This window comes from Pezoporus flaviventris, unplaced genomic scaffold, assembly GCF_033815535.1.
Source record: "Pezoporus flaviventris isolate CSIRO_AGI_PZ_B2104156 unplaced genomic scaffold, CSIRO_AGI_Pfla_v1 ptg000022l, whole genome shotgun sequence".
Lineage (NCBI taxonomy): Eukaryota > Metazoa > Chordata > Aves > Psittaciformes > Psittacidae > Pezoporus > Pezoporus flaviventris.
The window spans coordinates 5180003-5196678 of record NW_026892570.1 but is presented as its reverse complement, the minus strand read 5'-3'; the positions used below and the strand labels follow the sequence as shown (position 1 = coordinate 5196678).

General features: G+C 37.4%; 1 protein-coding gene across 1 annotated transcript in view; it reads right to left on the bottom strand.

Annotated features, from left to right (window-relative positions):
* Positions 1-16676, bottom strand: part of LRRC2 (leucine rich repeat containing 2) — a 52917-nt gene that overhangs the window by 21212 nt on the left and 15029 nt on the right. Inside the window, exon 3 of the mRNA XM_061456378.1 lies at positions 11671-11827. Coding sequence (XP_061312362.1) covers positions 11671-11827 — 157 coding nt within the window. The remainder of the gene's footprint in view (positions 1-11670; positions 11828-16676) is intronic.

The window sequence follows — 16676 nt, the reverse complement described above, 5'->3', positions numbered from 1 at the left end:
AAGATGTATTATACTGAAAAAGTGCACATTACACTGTAGCATAGTCAAAGGGGGAAACAGTAAGGAATTTGAATATTAGCAAACGGATCCTTAAATACATCCACAACAAAATGAGAACATTCTACATTCTATGGACAGTTCTGTTGTTGTATTGCATGGGTGATCATAGAATTGCAGACTCACAAAAAGTTCTCAGTGGGAAGGGACCTTCAAAAGATCATCTAATCCAAAGACTTGTGAAACCTGACTGAACACTTCCCATGATGAGGCATCCACAACTTCCCTGGGAAACCTCACTACCCTCATCATAAAACATTTCTTCCATTAATTCAATATAGGTCTATCTTAGTTTAACACCATTGTCCTTAACCTTGTCCAGGTCCTGGTACAAAAAGTCTTTCTCCACCTTTCACATAAGTTTGCTTATGTACTGAAAGACAGCAATAAGGTCTCCCTAGAGCCTTCTCCAGGCTTAACAACCACAACTCTTTCAGACTTTCTTCACAGAGATTTTCCAGCCCTCTGACCATTCTCATGGCCCTCCTCCAGACCCACTCTAACAGGTCTATATGTTTCTTGTACTTTCTTGTACTGTATATCTTTCTTGTACGTGGAGTACTTCATCCAGTTTCTGAAGTACTCCAGTATTCTAGTACTTCACAAACAAGATGAAGTACTCCACGTGGAGTCTCACAAGTGTGGAGTATAACAGGAGAATCTCTTCCTTCAGCCTGCTGGTCACACTTCCTTTTTTGCAGCCCAGGATACAGCTGGTTTTCTTGCACTGCTAGAGGACGTTGACAGCTCATATCCAACTTCTCAACCACCACTATGACCAAGAACCTCCTTGTGAGGCTGCTCTCAATCCGTTCATCCCCCAGCCTGTATTGTTATTGAAAATACCCCAACTGAGGTGCAGAATTTTGCAGTTGGCCTTATTCACTTTCAGGAGTTTCACATGGGCCCCTTTCCTCAAGCTTGTCAATGTTCTTCCTTCACTCAAGCATATCAACTGCACCACTCATCTTGGTGTCATCTGCAGTAATCACCTCTAATCGGTGATATTCCTGCAATATTCCCCTCTAACCAGTGATTCACAAGCAAAAACAGCATTAAGAAACTTAAACACAATTCAACAGCTGGAAATCAGGAGAGAACAGCATCTTATGTCAATAGGTTCTCAGAGCAGACCATGTATTGGTAAGCCAAGACAAAACAGACACAAGATCCACAATTTTATATTATATCAGTCTTTTATTTATAATCAAATTTAAAAAAAATAGTCTGTTGTTTCATGGCATTTGGATGACACTGAAGAGAATCTCTCTACAGTACATCTCAAATGTTCAAAACAGTGTCATAATAGTGGTCCTATCCTTAGGCTCTAACATTTAGTTAAATTCTCTCCAAAGCAAAAGTTGTTTTACTTTTCACAATATGTAGAAAGAGGCCAGATGGTGTTTCCACAGGAAAAGAAAGTGAAGAAACAGGGAATTGAAAGCCCCACATTTTTTCCCCTGAGAAATTGCTACTGTCAGACAGAGACATGCAGTTTGATGACCAATAATAGCAGCCACAAAATCACACAGCATTTTACAGAGTTTTCGTTGGCCACTATATTGTCAGTGATGGTGGGACTGCCAAAATCTTTCTAGCAGGTGACAGACAAGCCTTATATGGTAAGAACTCTGTTATATTAAACTCCATAGGTTGCAAGAGATTAAAATACAAAAGCTTCCACTCATCTTCTTCCCAGTTTTAGCTCTGCCAGAAATAGAAACTGAGGTGGTATTTCAAAATTTAGCTGTCCTTTTAGGAAGGTAACTTTGCCTTTCTTATTCATTATGAGGTACCGTTTTAGTTAAAATAGCAGAAGCAGAATTCTCTATAAGACTAAAACAGGTATGGTTTTGCCAGTCCATTACTGTCCCACAAGACAAGGCTGGTATAAGAAAGTAATAGAAGGCACTCAATGGTGTAATTGTGTGAACCACCTTTTTTTCCAGATTTTTAAGCACATAACAGAAGTTTAGCCTACCAGTTATGAAGCCTCACCAGTTTTAGTGTCATGATTTAGACAGATGAACGTATTACATCATATGACAAGTGTCATAAACATCAACTTACCACCTCATTGCAACAAAATAATCACTGAAGCAAAAATGTGTTAAAATAAAATAGAGAACCAAAAAATTACAAATTTATTCCTCATCTGATCAATCTCTTAGTGAAGGAGAGCAAATCCCAACCACTTAACTCATTAGCACTGGAATGTTTTGAGTTGTCCTTTTACAATGGGATATTGTACTGGGCCTGGCTGGAATGGAGTCAGTTTTCTTCAAAGCAGCCCATATGGTGCTATGTTTTCAATTTGTGACCAAACAGTGGTGATAATACACCAATGCTTTTGCTATTGTTGAACAGTGTTTACATAACTTGAAGTCTGCCTTTTTTTTCTGCCACAGGGGTGTGCAAGTTGCTGAGTGGTGACAGGGCCAAGACACTGGACCCGAATTGAGCAAAGGAATACTGTAGCATATTACATCACATTCAGCAGTAAAAGCCCAGGCAGGAGAGGTATGAGGAGGGGTTTTCCAAAGTGGCTATGGCTCAGAGACTAGCTGGGCATTGGTCAGCTGGTGGTGAGTGGTTGCTTTTGCATCACTAGTTTTTTTGTTTGCTTGTTTGTTTTTCTTCACTTATTAAATTGTCTTCATCCTGGTGCATAAATTTTCTCATTTTTGCCCTTCCAATTATCTCCCCATCCTCCTGCGGAGACTGAACAAGCAGCTGCAGGGGTCTGAGCAAGCTGCGTGAGCTGTCTTAGTTGCCTATGAATGTTAACCCACAACAGATGTATTTCTGTTACTGAAATGCCTACTTCTCAGTTCCATTAGTAGCTGCAGAACTAATGCAGACAAGGCATCCAGTGTCATCAACATCCTACTCACCCTCTTACCTAACTCAGCTCCATGCATAACTGGGAGACAAGGAGCAGAATTACTTACAAAAAAAACAATTACAAAAATTTAACAGCCTTTCTGGGCAGAGTGACAGAGACAAGCACAGCTTCCCTGTATGACTTTCCTGCCTTCTGAAATCATGACTTTTCAAGATTTTGTCTCCTTTCACAGTTTCTAACATGTGTGTTACTGTTCATAGTATGGTTTGTCGCAGCTGGCAGGTATGACAAAGCAAATAAGTAGAAGATGCATCATATTTTTTCTTGTCATATATAATCTCTCTCTAATCCAACATCTTAGATGGAATCTGCAATGAATTGCCAGTAACTGTGGTGGCTAAGATTACAAAAATTACTGGAAAAAGCTGTAAGTCTTACAACTGAATTTAATTCTGATAAAAAACTCAGGACAGCATAGATGAGTTCACCAAGATCTGCAGGGAACAATGACTTGCAATTCTGTGTAATGGCTATTTTTTCACCTCTGGGCTCTCTGGTGGATTAAGTTATGCCACTCTCCTTCTAGGACCATTAGACATACACAGGATTTGCCAAGACCTCCTGCATAAAATCTTTACACCACCAGTTCACATTATCCCATTTTTTGATTTATCACATTCTGTCTTAAAAATAGCTCGTTTTTTTTACAATCACTGTTCTTATGAAAAAACAAAGTTGCAGAATTTCATTCTTTTCATGATTTGGAATGGTCTTTGGATTGCCAGTCTAAATTTATTTGTAGAAGTTTTATAATTATTAATTCACTTGCCAATTTTATATTTAAATAGTACTTTTCACTTCCTGGTGTTTTCTTCTCTGTTTTTTTATAGGTAGCAGATGTATCAGAATTTATTCTACTATCCTGAATAGCCAATTCTTCTAATATTTTCTCACAAAAGAGAAATTCCCTCCTAGAATGGTCCTATTAGACTATTTTTACATCTGTTCCCATCTGGAATAACTTATCTTGAATCTAGGTGACCACAGCTTTATGTATGTATCACACTGCATTTTCCATCTGTGACTGTTAGATTAGGAATTTTGTTTCTTCAATTATTTGCGTTCAATGAGCTTATGATTTGCTACCCGAATTATTAGCTCCTGAGTACATGATCTTGAACTCTGCAATCATGAATTTAATCTGTCTACTTTTTTGGAAGCGCACTTGCTTATCCAGCTTTCCATATTTCCTCCTGTTTGTGTACTAAGAATAGCACCCAAACTGTGTCAGCAAAAATATGTCAGTAGCCTAGTTCCTCAAAATAATTAAGAAACAAACTCAAGACTAATTGAGAAACTCCACAAGTGATCTTCCTCCCAAATGATAGCTTCTCTTTCCTTTGCTCATTTTTACAACTGCTGCATCAAAGTCCGTTTTTTTAGATTCAAATATTCATTTTCCACAGTTCATTGTATCAAATACTTTATGAGCTGTCAGATAGACATGACCTACTCTTTGAAGGCAAATCATCTTCTCAAAAGAAGGCAGAAACCAAATAACTTGAGCACAACTTGCTTTTCTTTTATTAACTTTTAATTTCAACCCAGTTTTCATTCAGCTCCATGTCTCCAATTACTCCTTCCTCTAAAAAACTGATTAGAATTCTTACAAGCAACAACCTACACAGGGATAGAATTAGGTTATATGGGTTGCCTGAATGATAATCCAGGTTGCAGGCTGAGATATTTTACTTTCTTAACAAATGGAGAAGACTGCCACTCTCCTTTTCCCCCTAAACCTGTTAAACAAGGCCACTAGAAAGAGCGCAAATATACAACTATAAAACAACATTTATGACAATTCAAGATTCTGAAATTCAAGTATTTTGGCTGAAAGAGTGCAAAACTAGGGAGCATCCTGAAATGTGTCCTGAAACAATCTTCAAATAACATAGGTATTGTCAGTAAGATTCCAACAATTATGCCTCAGCTTATTTCAATAACAGATGGGGGATTGGTGGGGGTAAAAATTGTGGTACGGCAGTATGAGCGACTTTCACTACCCTGTAACCTGCATTTAGGGACTTAATTATACTTTCTTAGTGCAGAAGCTCTCCAGTCTCTTCTGTATGGGACCCACTCATCACCATGCTTAACGAGTATGCAATATAGCCATTGAGACACCCTTAGGAGGGAAAAGAGAAAGTGACACTCCCTTCACAGCTACCCAAATGTAAAGCAGGATTTGACTGCCACACCTGCCACCTATAGATTCACGTAACATTGAAGCACAACTTCTCAATTAAAAGTAGAAATTATATAATCGTTGCTGCTAAAAGACTATTGTTAACTATGCTTAATGGCACTGAATTTTCAGTTCCATAAAAAATGCAAATTAGGGAGTTAAACAGCTAACATCTCTGTTTCCCAAGGAGAGGCAGTAAAAGCAGTAATGAAATCCATGGCTTCCTTGGCAGTTTCACAATTAAGAATATTTTAGTTTTAAGTGGGAGCCATAATGCCATAGTTGTTGCCTAAGATTGCATTTATTTCTAGTTTAAATTTTTAATTCAGTATTAAAAAAAAAAAAACACAGTAATTAAACTCTATAATTTCTGATGGGTAATGAGCATAGTAATAATGATAATGCAACTTCACTTTTAGACAAGCTTACATTAGTGTTCCTAACAAGGTGTCAGAGGCAAAATGCGGATTGTGTCACGTAGAGCCTTTATTATCTAAGGATCTCATTCAATACAAATGCAGATCCACTTGTATAAACTAGAGTAAAATGCAAAGCAAATCTTTGCCTTGATCTGCAATGATCTGGCAGCAATTTCATATAGCCCAAGACAAATAGTCTCCTAATTTCAGTCTTCTCTGATGAACTGGTCACATTGCCTTTGATTTATCTGAAAGGAGACATTGATGTTCAAGCTTACAGTTAACAGGTACAACATCAATCTATTTGATTTTTCCTTCTGCTCAAAGCATCCAAGGAAAAGATCAATGAAGGCTTCCTGACCAATTTTGCATAAAAATTTTGCAAAACCTTTTCTTGCCAGTAGGACTTATAAAAGCTGTAGCACAGTAATCATGGGCTAGTAAAATTTCATTTTTTAACCAGCCTTCATGTGTTCAACTGATTAAATTTAAACATACTAAGAGAAATTTCAAGTGGCTATTATGACAAAAACTAAAAAGGATGAAGCTTGGGATCTCAGTCAGTGGTCAGAAGAGTATTAGTACAATGTGAGGGTGGGTAAGAAGAATTTCATATAGTAAAATAGAGGTAGAAAAATGTGAAGAAATTCTTGTGGGCTAAATGGACTTTCAGGAAAAAAATGTAGGGTGATTGCTGAAAGGGCTGAAACAAAAATTCATTAAAACAAAAATGCAATGAGATGAAATGGAGATATTTGGGCAGATCAAAAATGTGTGACTGCCTTCTTTTCATATGAGCGGATAAACTGAAATAAGGATTCTCATCTCCCTGGGGATGCCTAGGAAAGGGTTTACCTTCCAAGGGCAAAGTCGAGTATAAGCTCAGTCTCCAGGTTGGAAAACACTTTTTGAGTATCAGAAATAAACATGGAGTAAACTGTTCAGGAAGAGTAGAACAACAGAGTCATAGAATCATAGAACAGTTTTGGTTGGAAGGGACCTTAAAGATCATTTAGTTCCAAATCCCCCTGCCATAGGTAGAGATACCTTCCACTAGACAAGGTTGACATAGCCCCATCCAACCTGGCCTTGAACACTTCTAGGGATGGGTCATGATCACTTTGGAAACTGAAGTAGCTTCTTGGATAAAACTTTTCCATCATAACCAGAATGATGTTCACAACCTCTGATATTCCCATTGTGACCCAAGGAAGATGGAGAAATAAATCACAGTTTGCTAATACTAATCTGCTCTGTATAGGAAGAATGTGTTCTGATATTGTTATATATCATGTAGTTCCACAGCGCAATATCACAATCAATAGATAGGTATCTTTTGGTAAAACCAATTTATGCAATTAGCAGTTTCCAAGGCAATGGTTACAGTTTGAGCTCAGTACCAATGGCAATATTTAAAATCCTTTTAAGAAATTCAGCTTAATAAAGTACTGGCCTTTGTAAGATCCAGTGATGCTGAAATTTGTTAAAACAGTATGATTGTATTACATTTTAGTACAACATTCTCATTTTTGATACTTTAGTAGATGAATAATAAAGATTATTTCCTCTCTAGCTGTTCCAATTGAAAGTACAATTTTGTATTTTTGTGATGCACTAACCAAGGGTTAAATTTTGAGGAGCTTTCCAGCTGTTCCAGTATGTGAAGCTATCATTTTAGCTGCTAGATTTAAAGCAATTGGCATCCTCTTAAAAACAGCTTGCAACACAGGTGTTTAATACTTCCCCTTCAAGTGGGGAATAAAACGAAAATTTTCCTCAGTAGTGTACAAGACTGAGCTGTTGGACAGATGACATTCAATATTAAATAAATTGAAAAGGTAAAAGATGAATTTGCAACTAGACTCCATTTAAGCTCAGAATATGTATTTTCTTCTTGGAAACTCACACATCAACACACTGGAAATCTTATTAATAGAAAAAGTTAATTTAGGTAGCTTAAAGTCATTTAAAACTCTATTACTGATAGTTTTCCCCTCTGAGTTCTAGGAAATTGGATTAATAGTATGCATAAATGAAATACTGTGAGGTAGGGAGGAGTCCAAAAAATCTCTGTGATTTCTTATTAAAATATGTCTCTAAAGCACAGTTATTTTTCCTCTCAAATATTTGGCATACCAAAAAAGTGAAAAAACATAATGAGGTACAAATATTTTATTAACAGCTCTTTGAAATGTTTCATGAATAATTTGTGGGACAAAGAATCCTGATGCAGTCTCTCTATCCCATCTCAGCACAAAAGCTTTGGTTTTACATGAAAATGCAGTTCACTACTTTCTGTGTGAATATGGGAATATATTCTATTGGATATTTTTTTGATTATATCAATTGTTAATGTACTATCACTAATTGATATACAGCAACAGCACTGCAGCAGTGCACTCAAAGCCAGAACTGCAGACTCACCCAGAAGCCATTGCCAAAGAAAATCCCACAGCTACACCCCTGCTCATGATTTTTATTATCTTTTATTCCTGGGAAAACCAGACCTGAAAACTCTGAGACAGACAGCAAGTCCATTTTGCCATTTTCTCCATTTTTGTTTACTTGTTTCCATGAAAATATCTACTATTCCATAAAAAGAATCAAATCAAAAGTATTCTTATCTATCTTCTGATCCAGATTTGATCTGTTCAAGTGCATAGGTGGTAACAGCTAAGGGCGTGATTTGAAATGTCTCAGAATGGATTCAAGTCTGTCTTCTCTCCAATCCAGAGTAGAGCTTCTAAATCAGTTTCTAAACCCCTTCTAAATCAGGCAAAACAGGAACATGCATTTCAGTTCCTGCTGATATTTTAGTCCAAAGGCTGCTGCTGCAGCAATATCTTTTTCCACTAAAAATATTGTTATCATCCTCTGTTCTCTCACACTTTTAGAGCCCTCTTGTGAGAATCAAAAGTAATCTGAACATGGCTCACTAGTTTAGCTTCTGCTGGATGATTTGTTGATATAAATTTGGCTTCAATTCTGTCTGAAGATTAAAGACTCAACAGCATGCATGTTACTGCCAGCTTCAACCATCTGCCATTTACTCTCAAGTACATTTTAACCGTGATATTTACCTACTTGCTGCTGTTTTGTAAACAGAACACAGAATAATGGATACCTTAGCACTTAACCTTTCCAAAGCCCTTATCTCTGGTTTAGCACCCAGTCCCCACACCTTACTTAAATAGAGCTCCCAAACCAAACCCACATTGATTTTTTTTCCCTGTGATAATTTAGCAGCTAGATAACTAAAATATGAAAACTTTCATTATGAAGCAGTATTCAAACACTTCAAAATATCCAAGATCTTTCATAAGAATGTCTTATTAAAATTATTATTTCCAATACATGAAATAAAATCAAAGCCATTTGCAAGCAAACTGCATTACTTGTCAACAAAGAGAGCATTATACAAACTGAGGTAAAACTTCTGTGTAATTTATGCCATAACATCAATGGCAGGTCCATTTCATTACTAATAGGAGGTCAGACTATCAACACAGGATATTCACTAAGACTGCAAATCATTAGGCAATTTTGTCAAAAAAGTGTTGTACAGTTCAGTTGTAACAGTCTTGGAGGGGCTTTTTTGTATTATTTCTTTCTGAATTATATCAGTGAAGCTGTGCCTTTGAATAGGCTAGAATTACTGCTATGATGTAGAAATAGTATATAAATAGCATCTACAGCTAAACAAATTTGTTAATTTGGTTATGCAGTTTCTCAAAATGAAAGGTTTAAACCCAGATTTCTTCAGATGTGTGTACAGTCATGCCTGCACTCATTTGCTGTATTTTGAAAAAGAAATTTCTGAACAAGAATTCAGATACAGGTTGGGCAGAGAAGAGATTCAGAGCAGCCCTGCAGAGATGGACTTGGGGGTGTTGGTTGATGAGAAACTTAACATGAGCTGGTAGTGTGTGCTCGCAGCCCAGAAAGCCAACTATGTGCTGGGCTGCATCAGATTTAGCATGACCAGCAGGTCAAAGGAGGTGATCCTGCCCCCCTGCTTTGCTCTCCTATAATGAGACCTCACTTGGAGTACTGTGTACAGTTCTGGTGTCCTCAACATAAAAAGGACATGGAGCTGTCGAAGCAAGTCCAGAGGAGGGCCACGAGGATGATCAGGGGACTGGAGCACCTCCCGTATGAAGATAGGCTGAGAAAGTTGGGGCTGTTCAGCCTGGAGAAGAGGAGGCTGCGTGGAGACCTCATAGCAGCCTTCCAGTATCTGAAGGTGACCTACAAGGCTGCCAGAGGACTCTTTATTACGGATGGTAGTGATAAAACAAAGGGTAATGGGTTAAAACTTAAATAGGGGAAGTTTAAGTTACATGTAAAGAAAAAGTTCTTTACTGTGAGGGTGGTGAGGCACTGGAACAGGTTGCCCAAGGAAGGTGTCAATGCTCCATCCCTGGCAGTGTTCAAGGTCAGGTTGGACAGAGCCTTGGGTGACGCAAGGTGTCCCTGCCCATGGCAGGGGGGTTGGAACTAGATAATCTTAAGGTCCTTTCCAACCTTAATTATTCTATGAGTCTATGATTCTATAATTCACTGTTAAGAGGAGGGTAGTGAGTGTTATAACACTGTATTTGAGGCAGGACCTACTGCAGTCAGTGGGTTAGTATTCACTGGCCATTTTTTATTTACACAAAAAAGCATAACAAAAACGTTGAAAAGAAGAAAGCAACACCTTTTGTGTAAGCTAGAGAGATGAGTATATTGGAGATAAAGTGAATAAATGGGAATAACATGAAACTACCACTACCGATCATTTAAACACAGTTGAAAGAACAGTGATTGCTGTTAGAAACATTTCAGATTTTCTTCCTTGTTTCCTGAGAAAGGTCTGGTATGATGACTACAGGACCCTCTACAGAGAATTTGTTATGCTAGAATGATCTGGCTTTGTTCCTTTATTCTGGAAACCCACTTCATAACCACTTTTTCTTGGGGATCATTTTCAGTAAGGATGCACAATATTACAAGAAGAAAGAAAAAGCTTTCTTAGTCTTTACCTGCCCTGATTGTTAAGCAACCCATTAAAATCTTACTTTTAGTAGTTGAGGGTAGCCTCTAGGAGAGAACAACCCCTTTCCCCTTCATACACACGACCTGATAGAAGGTGTTTGTCCATTAAACTCACTGACCATCTGAGCTCTATGGTCAAAGTGCTGACAAAAGAGTTACTGTCTATTTTATGTCCATCATCTCCTGCTTGTGTCCTGTTTATGATTTGTTAGTGTATTTAGCTGCCAGGTTGAAACTATAAAATATATCTTGATGTCAGTGGGAAATTTTCTGTGTAAGACATAATGTTAGTAAATAAACCAAAATCTTGAGTGTTACTCTACTAATAGAGTAGAAAAAGGGTAGAAAAAGAGTAGCAAAAGTCTAACACTGGCTTTTGTGTTTCTGGATGCTCTCTCTCTTCCTTTTTCTTAGTTAACCCTATGATAACTATGGAGGTGGAGGTTTTAGTCTTAATCTCTTTGTCAGCTTTTATTGTACGTAAGAAATATCACTCATGGGTAAAGCTTAGGATTACTGCATTTAAAAACAAATTCTGATGTATTAGTACACCAAGGTGCATGGGCTCAAATACGGAGGCCTCACAGTGGACCCGCCTTTTCAGTTCTTAAAGGTACCACCAGTTACAGCAATGCTTTTTACTGAACTCATTATAAAATTCAAATTCCTTTTTACTGCAATCCTACGTTTCAATTCATCTTGTTTGAGGTTTACAATTCTATAATATTTCTATTTTTCTTAATTTGTAAGGAGCATAAACCACCACCTGCTCTCAGGAAGAACTCTTCATCTACTTGAATACAAGCAATAACTGCCTTATAGTCAGATAACAAAAATGTGTAATTTTTTCGCCATGTTTGAGCCATACTACACACATGGTATTGCCTACAAATTGAGAAGTGTAATTACAGCCAGAGAGCTGTAGAAATTTTGAAGTGATTGTTCACTGGAAACAAGAGAGAAGACAATTATCAGTGAATGAGAAAGAATATCCACATAAACTCTTTTCCCTACAATATAGTTAAATGGCATAAGTATAACTTGCTGAATATCTTGAGCCAACTTACCAATTTCCACTGGGAGATGGTTGATTCGATTTTTTGACAACTCCAGTACTCTCAGATCTTGAAATAATGCAATGTAGGCTGGAATGGTTTGTATCAACGTATTGTACACATGCCACTCTTTCAGGTAGATCTGCTCTTTCAGAGAATCTGGAAATTCCTGTAAATTAAGTAAGAACAGGTAAATCAAAAGCATTAACTTAGAACTTTGTTCTACCACATTTCTAAATACAGGGGGCAAAAATTCCGCAGCCAAATGTCCACACTTTGCCTTAATTATCTTGGTGTAGAACAACAGTTTGCCAAACCCTCATAGGAGCAGTTTGCTTTTGAAGGGCATTGCAGTTGCATGTCACCACATGTTCACTTTTTAGCTCCTGTTGCAGTCTTTTTGCTGTAAAACTGAAACTTATCTGAAGTACTCAATCTGGTTGGTATCTCCCATACTACCTCTTTTTCCAGCTGGAGGACTTTTTTTTAGAACATGTTTCAGTGCTTTAATTCACACATCAAGATGTAGCAAAATGCAACACAGAAGAATGGATGTATAAAGAATATTTAAATAGGGCATGCCATTAAAAAAAACATATGTGTTTATGTTCTTAATACCTGCCAATGTTTCAAAATTTTTTTGCCAAGGTAGAATACAGTCCAAGGAACAGAAAACATTTCAGATAGGACACACACATACCACTTTTTCAGAGTGGTTTTTTTTTTAAATAAGTGACTTTACTTCTGAAGTTATTTCAGCAATGTTTGAAAATCTCTTACTAAATTTCTTTAGGAAGAATAAAAATGCTCAAATTTTAAATCAGTCCACAGTTGCAATTAATTCTTGCTTTAGTCATGCAGAATCTGTTTCTTTAAGATTTCTAGTATTGTTCCAGATACACAGGGAATAAAAATTGCTTCTGAGTTATTGTCCAAAATCTCCAATGTATAATAGTTACTGAAACTAAAAGTTTTAAAGCCTTTAATTCTTAGAAAATTGCTTTAGTTAATTGGTATTCAGTTCAGATGTACAATCCAATTCTTTGAATTATGTTATCAAATTCCTTGAACAAGAGACAGACAAAAAACAATTCATAAAGTCAAAGGTCAAACCATTTAAACTCCTTTCTAAAGCAGCACATAATTTACCAGTTTGTCCTGTTTTTAAATAACTGTACATTGGAAACATCTGGAATAAATAATCGGGGTGTGGTGCTATCACTAACTGAATTCCATAAAAAGAGATGTAAGAGTTTCAGCCTTTAATTCCTTTATAACTTCCAAATTCTTTCCTATGCATAAAGAATACAACACAGTAGGAATTACTGGGTTTTATAAAAAGAACTTCGCCCACCTTTTTTTTTCTTAGATATTTCATAGATTGCCCAAGACATTATCAAGAGTTATGCATTTTAATTGTTTTTTTATTAGTTCTGAACTTCTGAGCTAGGAATATGGATACTTAATTCTTAGCTAAATTAAAACATCCAACTGGCTATTGCTGCCTCTAATGCCAGTTCTGTTTCAATTTCCACATGCAGACACTTAGCCTGTATACATAGTTCTACCTTGCTACTTGCCCTTCAATATTTGATATGGATCATTTAATTTCTTGCTTCATTTTATCACTCTGTGCATATTGCATTGTGATCCATCTTCTATATTTGCCAGTTTATGGCATTTAAAAAATAAAATGCCTTAGGGCTGATAAGGAGAAATCTCTTCAACTTTCTGAAGTGGGTTTCCACTCCTTCATCTTCAGAAATCTGCAGAAAAATAAAAGAATAAATACCAACTGCTAATTCAATTAGCACTGTCTCACATGTACAGAACTGAGAATGCAGCGCATAGAGGATAGCATTTAGCTGGAGTGTCACAGACGCCACTGTATGGAAGAACCCTGATTCACAGAGAAAGCGGATGAAGAGTAGTCATATTGGAGGGAAAAAAGATGTCTGGGTAACGTATACCATTTGTCGCTCTATTTCTCCACAGTCCAAGTCTGTCTTTGTTTTTCTACTGACCTGCTGGTTGTCTGCATCTTGTTGTCACAACAGATCATCTCCAGCTCCTCACTGGCCTATACAGCAGGGAGCAAAGGGGGATGGATGCTTGGCCTTGTGAAGCCAAGAGCTTTGCTGTTTTCACAGTTCGGAGGGGATATCCCACAAATTTTTCCTTGTTATATTGAAAACAGTGTAACAGATGAAGTACTATCTCAGATTAAGATCAAACCCCTTCACAATTTTAGAAAAATTAAGCAAAAATAGTTTAGAAGTTCTTCATTACTAATGCAAAAAAAAAAAAAAAAACTAAATCTTTTTTTGTGTAGTAAGAGTAGTTTAAAGCACCAAGATACTCTCATGAAGCAACTGAAACAAATACATACATAACTTCAGAAGGAGGTTCTATTCTTGTGATTGCTCTGACTTACTATACTTTAATGAGATTATTTCTTTATAGCTTATAAAAATATTTACAATTTGCAAATTTAAGTTTACAAATACTTTACTGTAATGGGGGGGTTAGCATTCTCTATCTTACAATACATTTTATTTTTGTTGCTGAAACATAAATTGATATGATATTTTACTTCATTTACAAACTAGATAGATAGATAGGGATGGGAACTGAAATTTGCACAAGCTTTATGTTTGCTTTACCCTCCGATTCCCTTGTGTTCTTTTGTAATCTTCTGCTGCCACACTAAAGCTGGCAGACTGCTGATAAATTGCTCCATGAAGACTGACACTTGGACGATACCCAGTCTTTTGCCTTTAACAACAAAACCATACCTCTAACTCCTTTGATTTTGGGGAGAGAAAATAAAAGGAAATAAATAGGAAACCTACTACGGTTGCTGATTATACTGTTTCTAATTAGGACAGAATTTACCTCCTAGACATGAGCCTGAACTAAAACTGTCATCAAAGATCTGACAATTTTCAATTCTGTTTCTTTTCCAGCTCTGTGGTTTTATCTGTAATACGCCAAACCAAAATTCTGAATCTAAATCTCTGTCCTGGGTTCAGCAGTAGCAGCCATTTTTGTCCTTCTTGGTAGCTGTTGCAGTGCTGTGTTTTGACTTCCAGCCTGGGAACAATGCTGGTGATACCGATGTTTTCGGTTGTCGCTAAGCGATGTTTACTATGACCAAGGACTTTGTGAGGCTCATGCTCTGCCAGGGAGGAGGGGAAGCCGGGAGGAAGCAGAGACAGGGCGCCTGACCCAGGCTAGCCAAGGAGGTATTCCATACCACAGCACGTCATGCCCGGGGGTGGGGGGTAACTGGGAGTTACCCGGAAGGACACGGGCTTCTGGGTCAGACTCGTTTTTTGGCCGGTGGTATTGTATTCTCTTCCCTTGTTATTTTCTGTTATCATTGTTGTCGTTGGTGGTAGCGGTGGTGATTTGTGTTGTACATTGGTTGCTGGACTGTTCTTGTCTCAACCCGTGGGAGTTGCACCCTTTCGATCCTCCTCCCCATCCCTCCAGGAGCGGGGAAGGGGAGAGCTCGGGGGGGGGGGGGGGGGGGGGGCTTCAGCTGCTCTCAGCCCAGCACCACTCACTGGGAGTGAGTGAATAAGCTGTCTGGCTAGGGTTTAAACCACGACAATCTCTCTCATTTTTTAGCAAGTTTAGAGCTAGTTCCAAATCTAGTATGTCACAGGGCCACCTGTAATACATGGCTAGATCAGGAATTTTATTCTTGGGGGGAAGGGGGGGGGGAGTCTCTGGATATTAAATAAGCACAAGAGACATTTTCTCTGTCCATTCAATGCAGCAATTTTACTTGACCCTTTGTGTCAAATAAATACCTTGTTGTCACTAACAGTGACAAGAGAATAACAAATGCAAATTCTCTGTTCTTTGTGAATATACACGTTATGTTATATGATAAATCTGGGAGAACAGATGTAAATGTAGTAATTTATTTGCTGCATTTTTCTGCAAAGAAATTATATGTAAGAAAGTAATGGTGTACCAGTAAAAAATTTTATCATTTTTCATTCACTTACTTCTGCACATTTGACATTAAAGTTGTTTAAATTAGGTGTACATCCAGATCCTTTCCTTAGTAAAGCAGCACAGCCAAGAACAGTCTGCTCTCTATTAGAGTGAACATCATCACCTTTCCTTTGCCAATATTGATATCACAAATTCAAAAAATTTTTTTTCCTTAATATTTTCTGAAAATCATTTCAAATTCACTGATCCACTAGAAATTAAATATTCATTAGTTAGAAGCAGAAAGTAAACAATCTCAGAGGGAAAAACAGACTTAAAGTGGATACATAGAAAAATTCATGTGAATATTCATGACATTATTTTGCCACAGTTTTCATTCTTCTCTAATAGCAATGCTATTTCTCTGAAGAGCTGATTTAATTCAGTAGATACTTGTTTATATCTCATGTAAGTGTTTCATCAACTCTCCATCATTTTCTCTAGGCAACTGATTCAAACACACAACACAAGAGTCCAATGTCCTTACACAGCTCCTTTTCACGGTGAGTTTGTCTGGAAAACTGACTGATAAAGTTTTTCTGAAATATACTTTGGAATCATCAAAAAACTTCTGTCACAATACACCATTCTTGTGCTGTCAAGTCCCAAGTGTTTTGAAAATACTTGCTACTGGGGAAATACAATAGGGTTCTGCTCAATTTTTATAAAGAGAAAAGTCTGTCTGATTTCATTCACAACATCAGATTATGAGAGAGGTTAGTCATTTGTTTTTCTAAGACCTTTTCTTTCCTAAATATAAATATTAATTCATTACTGTTTGCAGCAGGGAAAAATGCACCACACAGGAATGCAGACACTTAGAATCATAGAATCATAGAATGGTTAGTGTTGGAAAGACCTTAAAATCATCTAGTGCCAACCACCCTGCCATGGGCAGGGGCACCTTCCACTAGACCAGGTTGCTCAAGGCTCTGTCTGACCTGGTCCTGAGAGCACTGGCATGGATGGAGCACTCACAGCATCCCTGGGCAACTTGTTCCAGTGCCTTA